The following is an 18,553-nucleotide window of genomic DNA, read 5'->3' on the forward strand; positions in this document are numbered from 1 at the left end:
TTTTGATGCCGCATAACATCAGACGGGTCACCTGCTTCTCGATAAATACAAAAAAATATTTGTTGATAAATTGTCACATTGAAATTCAAATATTTTAATTCAAAATCACTTATATAACGTCACAAACTACCACCCATTCAAAATAGTCCCTTAGAAGAATGGGCGCAAGAAACTCAGCGGGCTTTTTTTTTATAAAAATATGGATTACAATGTAATAGCGTACAATAAACATTTATAATTAGAGAGCCTGAGGGTGTGAAAATCGTTTATGCTATAGTAACCTTTCCCACACAAACGTTTTTTTACAATTCTTTTTCAATTTCGTTAAAACGTGAGTAGCGGCCTGCGGGTGTTGAGGTGTAATGACTACAGAGGCCTACTTTCCACCCGGAACTCGATCACATTCGGAATAACACTCTGAGTACATATCTACAAATATACCTACGATCTGACATGGATGATGAGTGGTAACATATAAACATAACATAACAACCGCAGCCACTAATTAATAGCTAACTTCTATATTTATGTTTAGTTAGTTAGTTTAGTTGCGTAGATATGGTGGTCATGAGATTAAGAGACAACCAGTGGGAGGCTCCTTTGCACAGGATGCCGGCTAGATTATGGGTACCACAGCGGCGACTATTTATGCCGTGCAGCAGTAATGTGTAAACATTACTGTGTTTCGGTCTGAAGGGCGCCGTAGCTAGTGAAATTACTGGGCAAACGAGACTTAACATCTTATGTCTCAAGGAGACGAGCGCAATTGTAGTGCTCCTCAGAATTTTTGAGGTTTTTCAAGAATCATGAGCGGCACTGCATTGTAATGAGCGGGGCGTATCAATTACTAAACGTCACGCTCGTCTCGTCCCTTATTATCATAAAAAAAAGACGGAAACGATTACATACTAACTAAATGTATTCTGATGAAATTTATGTGAATTAATAGATTGAGACTTGTCAGTCGCTCGCTGAAAATTCTGTAAGTTTTGACAATCTGTGAGGCGAGTGATTAGTTATAATAAAAATAAGGTTATGTTACAATCTTTAACTAACAATTGATTGCTAATGTGCAAAAGATGCTCTTTAAACACTAATGTTTACTATATTTACCGCTAGTTGCAGAAAGCATTTTTTTAAAGTTAATTTTGACAGTCTAAAGATAGCATTTTATATAATGATTTTTTTTTTCCTAGAAAAAGCAGATTATTAGCTTGGGGACTGTGGGGTTGAATTGTGTTCATCTAGCTTAAGTTATTGTTTTTAGTTTTATATAAAATCTAGAACACATTTAAAAGCATGCTGTGTTCACTTCCAGAAGGAGGCACTCGCCCCAACATGTTAACGTATTTTTCTGTTTTATACAATATTAAGAGTGTATCCCGTGAACCTAATAAAAAAAAATGAACCACTAACTTTAAGGATGCTTTCTGCAACTATCGGTTAGTGAAGATTACTTGAAATCATATGATAGGTTTGCCAAGTAAGTTATTAAGATACATTTACGTTATAGTAAATCTGTGTTCAACGATCTTTGAATAGAGTTGTGAAAACATGACGTTTGGTTGTCCGTGAAAATGACAGATCGTCGAATGAATGTGACATTACGAATGTGAATAATGATAACTTGAAAAGTTACAGAGTGAGAATTGAGCTGATGTTTGATATTATAAGATAAAAAATATTACATTTTTTTTACATCATATCACAACTTGTTACATTTTAGCCCACAGATTCCCATCTCCTTTCAAACTTTTTGTATTTACCTTTGTCACTACAGAATTACATGACAGGGAGAAGTAATTTTAAGCTTGGAGTAACTTTATATCGCGTTTATTAATTGATCGAAGCTGAGCGGAGCTCCCACCGGGTGACTCCAATTGATTTCTGTGTTAAATTGTTTCTAGGCCATTTCTGGAATGATTTTCAAAATTTTTGAACTCATAGAAAGTTCGGCTCTGTAATAGGGTATATGCATGTCACTTATATTTAGTTGAAATATTATTTTTTCTAATCTTTATTATTATTTATTTTATCTTCAATAGTTTCATTTTATTAAATTTGTGCTGAATATTAAATATACAAAAGTCCAATAAATACGCGCGAAATATAAAACATCGAAACGCAATGCTATTGGTTGAAGCGCAGCGTGACGTCAGAATCTAGGCAAAATCTAGGCATTTCTAGGTAAAAAAAATAGGTTCTAAATAAGTAATCACCAACATATTATATACTCAAATCTTCTCCGAAACACGCTGCATCTAATGGTACAAGAATTATTCTGATCGGTTTAGTAGTTTTCGCAGTATAACTGAAGGAAGTAACCGGCCATACATTACATTACATACGGACTCTGACGTCACAGAAACCCCGCTCAAAATGGCGCGTTTGAATAGCCGAAATATCTTGACGGGAAAGAATATTTATTTTTTAATTGAATAAGAATGTTTTTATCTATAATTTGATGTGTTTGATAATTTTTAGGGTGTAAAAAATCAAATTTAAGTATTTTTAAAATTCATGCATATACCCTAGTGTTGAAAATCGCTTTTACTTACGAGTAGTTTTATTTTACGAGTAGCAAAAGAATGGTTATAGTTATGGTGATTTCAGTGAATTTCTCTGAAAGCTAGTGAAACAATCCATCAGAATACGTGCAAATTATTTGATTTGTAGTTTTATTTTATTTTACACAGACCTTTCTTTGGACAAAAGTTGAAAAACAGTTATATTTTGGAATAAACGAGGATTTTCAAGGAAAACAATTGGCTTTTTTTATAAGTGTTCATGGTTTTATAATCAACTTTATTTGATAGTAGTATATATTATATGTATACTATATAATATCAATTCACAACATGTGAAATATGATCTACATGTGGTTCATTCTCATTTCGGAATTCAACCGTCATGCATTATTCGCACCCGGATATCTCCACAAGCGACTGAATGAATATTATAATCAATGACGTTCTACACATAATGTAAATAAATCACGTCGTATAAAAACAAAGCCGAGATATGGACCATGCCACAAATAACACCATAATAAGCTTCGACTGCTATTTCTATACATTGCCGCATTTACTAGAGTTGTTTAAAATATTCTTGATTAATAAGCAACAATGTATAACATTTATTCAGTTCTTTTTTTTTAAATTATGGATTAGGAGGACAAACGAGCGTACGGGTCACCTGGTGTTAAGGGATCACCGCCGCCCACATTCTCTTGCAACATCAGAGGAATCACAAGAGCGTTGCCGGCCTTTAAGGAAGATGTACGAGCTTTTTTTGAAGGTACCCATGTCGTATCGTCCCGGAAATACCGCACAAGGAAGCTCATTCCACAGCTTCGTAGTACGAGGACGAAAGCTCCTTGAAAACCGCACTGTGGAGGACTCCTAACTTGTGGCGTGTCGTGCGAAGGTGTGTGCGAAGTTCAGGTTACGTATGTTGAAGTTAGAACCCGATTCGGACAGTGACAATTGACATTAGACTAGGGCGAAAAGTGTGCTTACATTGTCTTTAAGCACACTTGCTTTTCCGCGATTTAACTGCGAATGATATCTCCTTATATGTGTTTAGAACACCGATGGGAAGCTCCTCTGCGCAGGAAGCCGGCTAGATTATGGGCACCACAGCAGCGCCTATTTCTACCGTGAAGCAGTAACGTGTCAACATTACTGTCTTTCGGTCTGAAGGGCGCTGTAGCTAGTGAAATTACTTTGAAAATGAAGCTTAATATCTTATGTCTCAAGGTGACGAGCGGAATTGTTGTGCCGCTCAGAATTTTTGGGTTTTTTCAAGAATCCTGAGCGGCACTGCATTGTAATGGGTGGGGCATATCAATTACCATCAGCTGAACGTCCTGCTCGTCTCGTTCCTTATTTTCATAAAAAAAAACATCATTCATTATAATACACATACACAGTTGCAAGGTGTTGCGTCGTGTTCGCAATGGTGTGTGTGAGACGAGGCCGTTGAGAACAGATAATGCAATTTCGCATCGTAGCGGAACCTAATAGAGTTGCCGCGCTGGGGCCGACTAACTGTTACAGAAAAAGCACATATTACCTTCACGCGAAATTGTCAAGTGTTTGCGTAACTATTTCAAAATAAACTCACTTTGAGGCTAATGTTATAGTATTTACACGACCCATTTTATTCCATCTGTGTAGTATCTAATTATTGCAAAAAGGGATTTTTATGGAAGAGGACAAATGAGCATTCGGGTCACCTGATGGTAAATGATCACCGCAGCCCATACTGTCTTGAGACTAGAGGAATCACAAGGACGTTGCCGACCTTATAGGAGGACTAGGAACAGACAAACTTATAATGCCTACTACTCAGTTAAGTCGAGTTAGTAAGTCTTTTGGGAGGCGATGTATATGCTTTTATAACAAGATCCCAGAAAATGTTAAAAACAAAAGTATTACGATATTCAAAAGAATTGTTAAGAAGCGCTTGTGTGGTAAAGGCTACTACTATAACATAAATAACTTTCTGAACGATGCCACAGATTGAGAATAGAGTGACCGCCCTCAGGCTATTAAAAATAAATTTAACTGTACAATATTACTTTGTAACCAAATTTTTTGATGAAAAATAAAAGCATACAAATTAAGAATTGAAAGAATATCGAAAACGAATTGGTACGTGGCTGGCGAGGATCGAGAGTTCCGTGGTGAGAGTCAACGGTTCAACCTACTATGCCACTACAGTATATTTGGAAATAAACAACTTTATAAGTACTTATCCAACTTTTTTGATGTTTGAAAGCCAACTAAGTAAATCATTATTCATTAGATACATTAATAAATTTAGTACCAGAAATGGTTGATAATCATAAAAACTAATAATAACGAGAATAATAAAAATATATTATACTAATGTCTACTCACTTAGGTAAGTCGAGTAAGACTTAAGTCTTTTGCAAAGAGATATTTAAAAGAATTGTCCATAAGTCCAGAAAATGCCCTATCCCTACATATAAGAAATACAGTATATATAATTTATTTAGAATAAAACTATCATGAGTCCGAATGATAGGCTGATGATATAGATATTGCTTTCATCCTAAAATTTAGCTTTTCATCAACCAATCCTATTTTTAATATTGCATTTTTGTTTTTTTTTTCCTTAAATAATCTTCGATTCCGCGCTTGAATATATAATGTCAACGATACATTTCAGTTATTACTGAATAATCGATTTGTTGATTAGCTCCATTGTCAATACGCGTAATATAATGACACAATGCGTTTTTACGGGAGATACAAGTCAACCGACACGGTAGAGAAAAATCAATTTGGAAGCATTGAATATACGTGAAAAATCCAGAGAATTACAAAGCCGAAATAAAGCTGAACAAAGAAATAACAACTCGATGGGATGATATGAATCATAATGAATACAATAATGACTGTTGTTCTACCGTACCATCCAACCCATATCTTGGAGAGGTTCTACGAGAGCATGTCCAACGTTTTGAAATATGGAGGTGTACAGAAGGACGCAGCGTGTGTAGTATGGGCGCAACAGCAGCGTGTGAATCAGAGCGGGTCAGGCGGACGTGGCCGCACTCTGCACGAGACAATGGCAGCATTCGTTCCAGTTTCAACCGACCGGGACCTCGCGCTACCAACCGAACACTTACTCAACCAGACAAAGCTAGCTACGCTCGGAATTACTAATTGTTCCACAATTACTTATATGTCCCGTTACCATATATTTCCGCATAAATATCCAGGACCTACATAACTATGAATAATATTTTTTACCGATCTCGATTAATAAGAGTTTTGAATATGTATCGTAAAAACCAGGACATGTATGAATGAAGACGCCTCCTCGTATACTGCAATAAGTTTCGCCCAGAATATATAATAAAATCCTTTCACTTGTATTAACAATTATGGCAGAGAAACGTGGTTGTGCAATATTAACTCAATTTGTTTTATGAAACTGAACCAAATAATTTAGATCAAAATTTGAAACGCACAACAGATTAAAGCCATTACGCAATCACGTATTTTAAGTAACGTTACCTATTGTTCGAATTGGCAGCCGCGGCGGTTGGTCGAAGTGTGCTCTTAATTAATTGGGTCACACTTCCAATCAGGAAGTAGCAGCTAGTAGCTACGCGTCAGGCATGATTGCAGAGAGTTCCGCGAACGTCACCTGCCGGCCCTATTGAGTTACTTTCAACGTTATCACCGAGAATCACTTCATTAATTTATAGATTTATTAGGGTTTCTCTCTCTCTCTCTCTCTCTCCTTGTACAAGTATAACGTGATACAAAAATAACCCGTGACCATCTTACGGGGCTGTTCTGAAAAGAGCGTATAGTACCCAAACGGTGTAAATATTGATTAACTCAAAGTTTCTAATATCTTGAGTTTAAAAGGAATCACTTATACGAGTAGGAGTAAGTATTAAAATGACTTAAAAACTTGGTAGGTAGTAGACGTATGTAGATCGCGTGCTCTTCATACTCAAGTATATTGGAACGCGATGCGCCCGCGCCAAATGGCTTTGTAAAAGCAAAAGCCAAAATGTATGCCGCACAGCAATCACGTAGACCAATAATTTAGTAAGTATAATATAGGCAATGTGGTACGTGGCGTCGGTGTGCCCAATCATTCATCGGTATCGCATTTCAAAGAGCTTTTACCAGTGCTACTTCGACCACTTAGCCACCACTTCGTAGTAGTAGTAATTTTTTACCAGAGGGAAGCTCGTTTGCACAGGATGCCGGCTAAATTATGAGTACTACAATGGCGCCTATTTCTGCCGTGAAGCAGTAATGTGTAAGGATTACTGCGTTTCGGTCTGAAGGCAGAGTAATTGGCTGAGAAATTGGGCAAATGAGACTTAACATCTTCTGTCTCAGGATGACGAGCGCAATTATAGTGCCGCTCAGAGTTTTTGGGTTTTTCAAGAAACCTGAGCGTCACGGCATTGTAATGGGCAGGGTGTATCAATTACCATCAGCTGAATGTCCTGCTCGTCTCGTCCCGTAATGGCATAAAAAAAATCGCCCTCATCCTCGTTTAAGGCGTTCTATGACTCGAAATGTTCTATTTTTTTAAAACAGGAGGACAATTGAGCATATATATCTAAAAATATGTAATCAACGTGTACTCTTTTCTAATGTAGGTACTCTTATTTAATAACACAAGATCGTTTGCAACGTTACAATATATGAAATCTAAAACCCAAAACACATTTCGTAAATGCGAGGGAGAGTCAATTGTTCTACCTATCACGATATCGACGCTTTTAATTTCTGTTGGGAGTATGTGACATTAGCAGCGTCGGTAATTAATAATAATCTTCACCAACACTTTACACCTTTACATGATTTGGCAATTGAAGAGCTCTTCTTTAGAGAAAACTTTTTTTCTGGGTCTCAGAGTAAGTTATCGCATTGGATGACTATTAGATTACTCCTTGAGGCTTTTGATTTTGATTCAATGTTTGTAATGGAAACGTGTTCTTACCAGGGACTTATAGACATTCAAGAGCCTACTCTCCTCTGGTCAACTTGTCCAATTCGATTAGGTATATGATAGCCTTTATCCCCGAAAAATATCTCATCCCGTCGGGATTTCATCAGCAGTATAATAAAGATATCTCGCGGAGTCGGTTTTTAGTTCCACTTGTGAACAAATTGATAATGCAGAACGCGCTATGAGCGCCCGTACTCCCGTGCAATATTATATTAATTGGAGTTCGTCGAACCTCTGTGCTGCCATTATTATATACAGTTACCCACCGCAATTCAAACCTTTGACACATTTAATTAGTCGCAGCAGAATAAATCACAATAAATTAACTGTAGGCAAATAATCAATAATATGATAAACGTGATATTTATTTCTATTGTTATCTACGAAGACAATGGACAAACAACAAAGCAGAAACAAACTTGCTGGTCTGTTTGCGTGACGTCATGACGTGCTTTGAACTAGCCAATAGTTAATACACTGTACCTACACGCGCGACTACAACTAGCGCACAAACGGAACGCGGTTTCCGTGATATAGCCGCTCTATTACCCTATTGTTGCCAGACAAAGAGATTTAAGTATTAAGGCGACACTAAATGCCGGCGACCTTGAGCGATATGAGTTCACGGCTCTTCTATCTATGCAACAAAGTCAATATTTCCAAAATTCTTGCGTTGAAAACGCGCGCAAACAGTTTATATGCTTACTATCCTGATTACAAATCTGAATAAATGTACCTACACAAAAAAAGTCCAAGCTATAAGAATAACTTTTCTGACAATATTACTGAACAAATGCGTCATGCCAAGAAAAAACTTGTTTAACTGCAATGAAAAATGGTAGTTCAAAATAGCTCTGGAGTGTTAACTATAAACAACAGCAAGCATTACCAACCTACAAATAAGACTTAAGGGTACGTGTAACAGGATAAAGTAGTGTTCATAGTTCCAACTGCAATATTTTCACGACAAAACTTGCCTAAAAACTCCTTATCCTCGCGTGTTTTCGGCTTACCCTTCGCCTTAAGGAGCGGTTATTGAGAAATTTTTCATACAAAATTTCTGATCCCAAACGATAATCACGCTATCTAGATTCAAATAGCAATAAAAAGTAAGTATTAAAACAATTATTATAGCGTATCTAGACATTGAATGCACAATAAGAGTAATAGAACAGAAGCGTAACTGAGCAGTCTCCTTGAAATTTATACCTACGTTTGGGCGAAGCGCTAGGGTTGGTACATACAAAAAGATTGACGACGCATTGCAGCTAATTTATCACGGACTGCGGTGGCATACGGCGTGGCACTCATTACTTTTGTCTTCCCAAGATTGCTTTGCGGCCGTGTAAATCGTGTGTATGTGTGCGTGCGTCGATTCGTGCGCTCTAGTATAAAGTTAATGTTCTGGTCGAATACTGCATTGTGTCGAAAGGCAGAGACCGCGATTTTAATTGCGACAAAATTATAATCAAAATGAAGCTGCAGTGTTATAGCTACCCTACAATAGAGGGCGTATGTACAACATTATGAACATCATAAGATGTTCTAGAACAATCTAAGAAAATAACGTACGTCATTAAAATAATGGGTAATTTTCAAGAGTAAACGACCATTCAGGCGCTTTAACACAGCGAGATTTAGAGGATCGCAACCCGGAACTCGGTAGATATTGTATTATATACAATATCAATATAGTTATTTCCAATGACTGTTCTAGGGCACAATCTCTCGGGCAATCAGTTGAATGTCTCAAGTGACTAAAAACTTTTTTTTGAATGAAAATAAGGGACGAGACGAGTAGGACGTTCAGCTGATGGTGATTGATACGCCCTACCCATTACAATGCAGTGTCGCACAGGGTTCCTGAAAAACCCCAAAAATTCTGAGCGGCACTACAACTGTGCACGTCACCTTGAGATATAAGATGTAAAGTCTCGTTAGCCCAGTAATTTCACTAGCTACGGCGCCCTTCAGACCGAAACACAGTAAAGCTTACACATTACTGCTTCCCGACAGAAATAGGCGTTGTTGTGGTACGCATAATCTAGCCGGCATACTGTGCAATGGAGCCTCCCACTGGTGAAGGTAGTAGACTTACTGTAAGGTAGGTAATAAGTATATACAGTTTGTGATTATTAAGTTTATCCCTCACTAAGTATGGGATTAAACATGTTTAGGATCACGATTATGTTTGTATTGTCCGCTGTACATCATAAAATATTGGATTTTAATCTCTTTGCTATCAGACAATGAACCAATAGACTTGATAAGATGGTCCTGTGAAAAGCAATAGCATATAATAATTCACAGAATTAATAATGAGAGGACACGCGATGTGATTGGTGAACTTTGTCGAGGTGACCTGCATGAGACAGAACAATGCGAGTTCACACAGTAACTTAGCAATCCTTCTAGATACTGCATTAAGTGCAGGGCGCCTTTGTTCAAAGCTCACTCACCACTGTCACCTATTTGGAACACGATCGACAGTTTTATAACGACACGGCGACCAGCCCTACCGGATTTGGTTTTGCGAGGGCAATGTAAGGGACAGATAAGGAGATTGACGCGCAAGTCAAGTTGCATCTTTGAAACATTTACAAACAAAGTAGAATGAGTACATAACGCAGTCAATAGTCAGTCCCAGTGCATGTGGTCAGAAGTGATAGTACTTTCCGTTTTCCAAAATGATAAGAATCACCAATCTGACATACTAATCGTTTCCTCCAAAGTTTTAGGATGCAATCCCAAGAAATCGCCAAAATAGCGCATAATTGAAACCATGTCTTGACGGTTTATATAAAGCATATATTTTTACAAAAAATTATTGTATAACCACACGATATGAGACGGAAATTTTTTTTTTCTTTACATTTCTATCTTTAATAGAGAGTGCGAAAAAATAATCACCAAAATACCCCTAGCTTTTACAGTTGGCGCCATATGCTAATCATTCAATATAGATAAAAATTGTACGAAAATATATTAATTGTACACCAATACTATTAACATGACTTAGTTTTGTTAGTTTTGTATAGAAAATTGCATTATGCTTGTAATCAATTAAAAATGCTTCTAATTCTGAATTAAAACTATGGCAATCTTGTGCGAGAGAGGTAACCCAGCTCCGCTCGATTCCTCAAGGCCATTAGCTCGTTCCCCAGCCTTAAGTGGTTTCCGATAAATTTCATATTCAAACTTCTCAAAAGTCTGTTAGTTTATGAAGACACAATAACCCGCATCCACAACCGTCACAGCATTTTATGACCGTTTACAAAAAGCTTAAATGTCAATTATTGCATGTATGCACTGATAGTGAAAACGGTCCTAAATAAGAACCGTTGGACCTGTGTGAGTCACCTACTAAATCACGAGATCTACAATTGAAGTGCAAGTCACAGACTAGCCCGCCATGGAAAGTTGTAGCACACAAATGTTTTCCAAACAGTTTACTATCAAGATGGATCGAGAACAAGGCACCGCGCCGGTCAAACTGTCTCAACTTTCACGGAACAGTCACGCCGCGCGAACGGCGGTCACCGGCCACGGGTCATTACCGCCGCGGGCAGCGGCGCTTGGACTACTTTTAAGATTAGTATTGTTCTCAAGATGAAACTTATTTACTTGCGGTCATGTTTACTATCACGCCGAACCAGTGTGAGTGCACTAGTGATTTCAAGTCTCTTTTTCAATCACAATTCGTGTCATGGCGGCACGTGCCTAGTTTTATATTTCACTAAAAAAATTGATACTTCTATTAACGCTACTAACATCTTACCATTCATACATCAACATGATACCATTCACCATTAAACTCATTTGACTTCGCATCACCAGATTACTTTTATAATTTTCGAAATTAAGAGAAGAAGAGTCTTCCTGTTTAGGATAATAAAAATTTATCAAGATAATTGCGAAATGATTTTTATCGACATTGTTACCTATAAGGTGCACCTTCATCCACTTCCTTTCTTGCCACATCAGAGAAATAACAGGAGCGTTAATAAACTTTACACACAGCCATGTCGGACTGTAGAATATGAGTTACCGGTTTAATAGTTGAGCAACAGGATCCAAGAAATGGTTACAAACCGTCACACAGTAATGTAACACCAACAAGGGACACAATAAACAGTAAGTACACTGACTCTACAAGTAATTGTAATGCTACTCGATAGTGACCGGCCACCGGCCAGTGGGTGACCCACATCTCCGATGACGATACGATTCACACGCGAGACACAAGATCCTCTTCTACGACACGGACATCTTCCATATCAAAATAACCCGACTAAAGTCTGCGTGACGTCAGCAGGAAGCCTTACAGTCGGTGCCAATAATTATTTATTTAATCTATATATATAAAAATGAATTGCTGTTCGTTAGTCTCGCTAAAACTCGAGAACGGCTGGACCGATTTGGCTAATTTTGGTCTTGAATTATTTGTGGAAGTCCAGGGAAGGTTTAAAAGGTGAATAAATATGAAAGTGTTCGGAATTAAATAAAAACAACAATTTTGTTTTGCCTTTGATGTGTCCCCCGTCGTCCGATATTTGTTTTGTATGGACATATTTTCTATGAGAGAATTTATTGACGCACGATTTGACAGTTCTGCTGTGAAACAATTTCATTACAACAACAGGGTGCATATTTTACGAAATAATTCTTGATGTTATGATATGAATTAATAAAAAACATTATTTTATTTAATATATACAGAACAACGTCTGTCGGGTCAACTAGTTGTTAATAAAAATTGTCGGTTACCTTCAGTGTTTTTATAAATTTGATTAATGTTTAATATTAATAATATTACGCATACTGTATACGTTATACTAACTACTAATTGTTGTAAAAAGTATTATAATTTATAACACCCACTTATAACAGCGCTGTTTTTGTGAAGGTAATCAAATTGTAACGGAAACTGCCGACGGTTATTACTGCACTATTAATAATACACAATTCACTGAACCTTTTCAATTTACAATACATCCGTGTTATATTTATAATAAAAATAATAACTTATATACTACACAATTTACGTTATCCAGGCTAAACTAAAATAATTTAATTTTTTTTTATTATGGAATAGGACGCTCGTTTGTCCAAACGAGCCTACGGGTCCTGTACCTGTTGTTAAGTGATCACCGCCGCCCACAATCTCTTGCAACACCAGAGGAATCACAAGAGCGTTGCCGGCCTTTAAGGAAGGTGTACGCGCTTTTTTTGAAGGTATCCATGTCGTATCGTCCCGGAAACACCGCACTAGGAAGTTCGTTCCACAGCTTTGTAGTACTTGGAAGAAAGCTCCTTGTAAACCGCACTGTGGAGGACCGCCACACATCCAGATGATGGGGATGATATCCTAACTTGTAGCGTGTCGTGCGAAAGTAGAATTCGGCGGCAGGAATCAGGTTAAACAGCTCTAATAATCTATTAATATTTTAAGTATAAATAAACAGTAAAGAGAAGTTAGCGAATATTTTCTTTACCGCTCTGGTATGATAAGCCTCAAATTTGATGTACCACAATACCTTGGATAAATAGCTTCTTTCAACGCCGTAACGGTCCTCTAGCCCCGACCTAAAAAATTCTTCCCTCGGAAACTCCAGCGTGAAATATATAGCTATGTAATACGTGGCGGGACTGCCTAAGTAAAAATTGAAATTTACTTTTAGTAAGAAACGTGCAGTGATTTGACATGAGTTTGGAATAATAGTAATAACAGATTGGCCACGAAGTATATCCGGCCTAATCTGAAAGCGAACAGTTGCTTAAGGCGACACTAAATGCCAGCGACCTTGAGCGATATGAGTTCACGGCGCCCGGCCCGCCATCTATGTATCAAAGCCAATATTTTCAAAATTCTTGCGTGGAAAACAGTTTATATGCTTACAATCCTCGTTATTCACTACTAATCTGAATAAATTAACCTACACAAAGATTACAAACTATAAGAATAACTTTTCTGAGAGAAGTACCAAAAAAAATGCGTCACGCCATGCCAAAAAACTTGTTTAACTTCAAAGAAAAGTGGTAGTTCAAAAAGGCTCGGCAGTGTTAACTATAACCAACAGCAAGCATTAGCAACCTACAAATAAGACTTAAGAATATGTGTAATAGGATTAAGTAGTGTTCATAGCTCGAAATGCTATACTTTCACCACAAAACTTTTCTAAAAACACCATGTTTGCGTGTTTTCCGCTTACTCTTCGCCTTAAAACGTAGTGGATTTCGGCTATCTCTGTTTTTATGAGATAAAAGCCGTCATCTGTCAATCCACCAATGACTGCACGTTTCATACAATCGAGTGAATCGCTTTTTTCTCAGAGTTTCGATAGGCCGCAAAAAACTAAAAATGTGAAATGTTATCACTTTGATAGACACGAGTAGCTAAACGAAAGATAACTGAAAATCGCTAACACTCGCCGTAAAGCTTGCCTCATTATTTGCAAATCATTAGGTCATATACCTGGCCAGGTGATTTAAACTCTTTGCGCATCGACATAAGAACTATTCTCCAATAAATTTTGCAAATATCCGTATTACGGGCATGTAATATTGCTTGTTTACCGAGCGAGTCACGTCAGCACCGACAGAGAACGGGTGACTTCACGTGGTGCGATGTTCGTTGAGTGTGGCGTGCATGATTATTGATTGTAACCAGGGATGTTGCAGATGCCGATATTTTCACATCCGCGGATACGGATGCGGATGCGGAGTTTAGCAGGCTCACATCCGCGGATGCAGATGCGGATGCGGATGTATAAGATATTATGTAAATAAAGTCTATCCATGAAGAATTAAAACAATGACAACGTAATTATTAACATTTTTATTGTAATCAAACATAATTAAGTACTTATTTTTATGTTAAAAATATAAGTCATGTATAATGTAACTGAACACCTTCTGTTTTTTATATCAGTAGTTGAATTTAAAAATAGGAGCATTATACTTGATGAAGAGTAGTATTGCCGCCTTTTCTGGTTCTAGTCTGTTACGCAGAGGTTCGTAAATTAATCCCGCGCTACTAAATAGTTGTTCGCTAGGAACACTGCCCGGTGGAGCAGATAAAAATCTTCGTACTATCGGCGATAATACCTTGAATTCCCCTCGATGTACACTCCACCAGTTTAAAGGATTTTCACTCACATTTATTCTTTTTTTAGTACGGTAAGCAAGTAACTCTTTTTTTAATACAGCTTCAACGCTACTATTTTCTGGCTCATCTTGACTTTCGTCTTCACTCGACGAATCTAACATCATAGCCAGGTCGTTTTTTAAGCATGGCTTTTTGTTGAAACCTGAAGTCCCTGGTCCTAGTTGTTCTGTTTCATTTTCCATGCAATCAGTTATTTTAGCCCTTTTGGCATTGGTATTAACTGATTCAAAATTGTCATTCTCAATATTTATCATTTTTAAAATGTCATCTTTAATCTTTTCTTCAGTCACCGGTGTGAAAAATTTGTGCTTATAGCGAGGATCTAAGTAGGTAGCGATGGTATATAAATTGTTTTCTCCCAAGCTAGAAAACTTTGTAGAAAGTTCGTTTTTCAAAGTCGTTACAGCCTGACGAATCGGATCAAACTCTTGCGATCTTGTTAAATATAAATAGTCATCAACTTTTTTTTCAAGCATTTGTATTATCGGTATCACAGATGAAATAAGAGCAGAAGAGCTGCTCAGTTCCCGTGTTGCTTCCTCAAAAGGTCCCAGTAATTGAATGAAACTTTCAATCATTTTCCATTCTTCTGGTAGAATAGGGTCAATTTCATTATCATTCATGTAAAGGCTCAGAGCATCCTTTATCTTTGAAAAACGCTCGAACATGTAGAATGTACTGTTCCATCGTGTTACACAATCTTGAAACACTTTCAGGTGCGGTTGATTCAGTCTGTCCTGAATTGATTGCAGTTGTTTCTGGGCAATGGTAGAGTGATTGAAATGGGTCGTAATTCTCTTACATTTTTGTTTTAGTATTTTTATGTTTTCTTGAGAACCTAAACAACTACGGATAGCCAGTTGTATCTTGTGAACAGTACAGTCTATATCATTTAATGCTGCTAATCGCGCGGCTCGTTTCATATTAGACCCTTCATCTCTGATTAGGCAATGCAGTTGTTGTTTTTTAATGTTCCATTCAGAAAGCATGTTACTGAATTTTTCAGCAACTATGTCACCAGTGTGACGGCCGTCAAATGTCTCACATTTCAATATTATCGATGATCTATCAAAGTTTTCTGCAATTCCATGGCAAGTCAGGCTAAGCAAAGAAGCGTTTGAGCTAGGATCCGACCAAATGTCAGACGTAAACGACATGTTATCAAAATTTTCGATTAATCCTTTAACTTTTTGAGCCACTTTGCTATATAATTCCTTGCATACAAAATCTGTAAAAAAATTGCGTCCCCTAAAGTTATATCTTGGTGCTAATTCTTGCATCAGTCTACGAAAACCTAGCCCTTCAACAAAATTAAACGGCAAATTTTGAAGTGCAATCATTTCTCCAATGAGTTTATCAATTTTTTTAGAATTCAAGTTATTGACGTCCCACTTCTTTTCTTTTAGAACCATTTCCTCTAATGAAAGTTGTTTCTTTGATTCTTGCAGAGGAGTGGTAACTTTATCTGAAAAATACACAAATAAATAAAAATTTTCGTTGTAAAAAACTATTTACTTAAAAGTAATTAAAAAGTGAGGACATTTTAAAACACCAGAAAACCTTTCTATCAAATGTCCAACTTATATTGCAAAAAATAAAAATAAAAGGAGTTTATTCCTTATAAATATTTATAAGAAGGAAGGATCCCTAATGTTTTCTGGCATTAACATTAAATATAGCGTGAAGCTAAACTACACTAAAAAGAAAAGGTACACTTTTTGATAGTGATAAAATTTTTGCAATCAGCCGAATAGTTTTTGAGTTAAGTAATTCACTATTCATATTTTAATATCATATTAAAAATATACATTTATGTACAGGTTGTTTTATTTTGAAACAATAAAAAAGTAGATAAATGAATTACATATATTAGTCTTTTTACAACTGACGTTTTATATGACAGCAAATAACTATAATATTGAGTGGAAACTTAGCCAATAAACCACAACTAAAACTATTCTTTTATTAAACTAACCAAACAATGCCTCAAGTAAATATTAATTAATTAAAACTATTAATTATGAAACTTACTTGCGTCAGATTTCATCTGTTGTAATTTTTTTTCTTTACTAATGTTCTCAAATGTAGAAAATTCTTCTGAGTGCATCGACTTAAGATGGTTTTTTAAAGACGACGTGGTGCGGCCCTTGCGAGAGTAGCTTTTTTTGCATATTTTACAATCAGCTTTATCCTGGTCTTCTTTATTTGGTTCAAAATAATCCCATACATTACTTTTGGTCGGTGGTGACATTGTTGACTAAATAGTTAGATAGATAAACTATCAATAACGGGAATCACACTGGAAAAATAACGAATTTCGTCATAAAACGATATTTTTTCCTACAATAAAACGTATTACCGGCGTAATATAATAGAAGTTACCCTGTGATCTTATGGATATTAGTCTTAAATAATATAAAGTTTTCTTGTAAACTCTTCTTATTTACACACTGTATCACAATAACATTAAAAATACCTATTTATCTTTATGATACGATAAGTAGTTCACTTTCACTTCACAACGCAAACAAACACGTATTTATTCACTTCCACTTGCAAGGAAAGGAACAAACAAATGATGCACTAGCGAAAACAAACAAACGTGTCGAATCTTGTCACTAATTTCTTCGCTCCCATTGGTTATTGTCACGTGCGACCGGCACGCGTCAATCACCGGCCCCGCCCAATTTCTTTCTTGTCGCTACTTGTATAATATTCGCATCCGCATGAACATTCGCATTGATTAATGCGGATGCGGAAGCAGATGCAGATGTCCAAAACAATGCGGATGTTCCGCATTTGCGGATGCAGATGCGAATGTTCGCAACATCCCTGATTGTAACTTCTACAGTTTAGGAATAAATCATTCGAATAATACAAAAACACTTTCTTGAATTCATAATATTAATAATTATCCTTGATGTGCTATGTATCTTATACATAAACACAATTCTGGATTTTTATTATGTATGATATAAATATTTAATGTTCATCAATATATTTATATCTCATTTATCCTAACGCCATTTAAAATATATAAAATACTAGCTGACCCGACAGACGTTGTTCTGTATATAATAAATAAAATAATGTTTTTATATGAATTTGTCAATAATATATCATAATATCAAAATTTTCTTCGTAAAATATGCACCCTGCTGTCGTAATGAAATTGTTTCACAGCAGAACTGTCAAACCGTGCGTCAATAAATTCTATCATAGAAATTATGTATGGACACATCAAAGGAAAAACAAAATTGTTGTATTTATTTAATTTAGCAGCATTTTCCTATTTATTCACCTTTTAAACCTTCTCTGGACTTCCACAAGTGATTCAAGACCAAAATTAGCCAAATCGGTCTAGCCGTTCTCGAGTTATAATAGCGAGACTAACGAACAGCAATTCATTTTTATATATATAGATTATATGTATACAGCTACGTACAGATTATATGATTTAATATTTTATCATTACTACATTTGTTTTAAATAACACTAAAACGACAAAATCAACAAAATATAATATTCAGTCATTTGATACCTACACAAATTAATTACAATGGGAAGACTACAGCAACTGTCTACTCCAAATATGACGAGGGGCTGCTGAATACCAGTGTTGTGTCGGTGTCTTCTGCACTGACCCACAATATACTGAGTCAGCTCCTTTTAACAGGGAATCACGCGCATACAGTTATTTCTATTAATTTTTATAATATTTGTTACGTTATATACCTATTGGAGTATTTTAAGATTTTTGTAAAAATTGTTGTGTTGTGTGGTTTTTTGTTGCTAATAAAGTGTTTTCTATTCTATTCTATGATTAGTTTTAAGTGGGATTTTTACTGCCTGAGTACAATCATACCGGCT

General features: G+C 36.3%; 2 protein-coding genes across 6 annotated transcripts in view; both read right to left on the reverse strand.

The window, feature by feature from the left end:
* Nucleotides 1–18,553, reverse strand: part of LOC126975876 (MOB kinase activator-like 2) — a 90,554-nt gene that overhangs the window by 19,680 nt on the left and 52,321 nt on the right. The window lies entirely within an intron of this gene.
* On the reverse strand, nucleotides 14,339–17,515 carry LOC126975857 (zinc finger BED domain-containing protein 4-like). The gene is made up of 2 exons (XM_050823931.1): nucleotides 16,715–17,515; nucleotides 14,339–16,148 (listed from the first exon to the last, which is right to left on the reverse strand). The coding sequence occupies exons 1-2, from the start codon at nucleotides 16,932–16,934 to the stop codon at nucleotides 14,443–14,445; spliced, it is 1,926 nt and encodes a 641-aa protein (XP_050679888.1). The 5' UTR covers nucleotides 16,935–17,515; the 3' UTR covers nucleotides 14,339–14,442.

Source organism: Leptidea sinapis, chromosome 38 (assembly GCF_905404315.1).
Source record: "Leptidea sinapis chromosome 38, ilLepSina1.1, whole genome shotgun sequence".
NCBI lineage: Eukaryota > Metazoa > Arthropoda > Insecta > Lepidoptera > Pieridae > Leptidea > Leptidea sinapis.

Bases quoted from the DNA above. Each gene is read 5' to 3' on its own strand.
- LOC126975857 (XM_050823931.1), bottom strand. From the start codon at position 16,934: ATGTCACCACCGACCAAAAGTAATGTATGGGATTATTTTGAACCAAAT. The intron at 16,149-16,714 runs GTAAGTTTCATA...TGTATTTTTCAG, and splicing joins ACAGATGAAATCTGACGCAA to ATAAAGTTACCACTCCTCTG.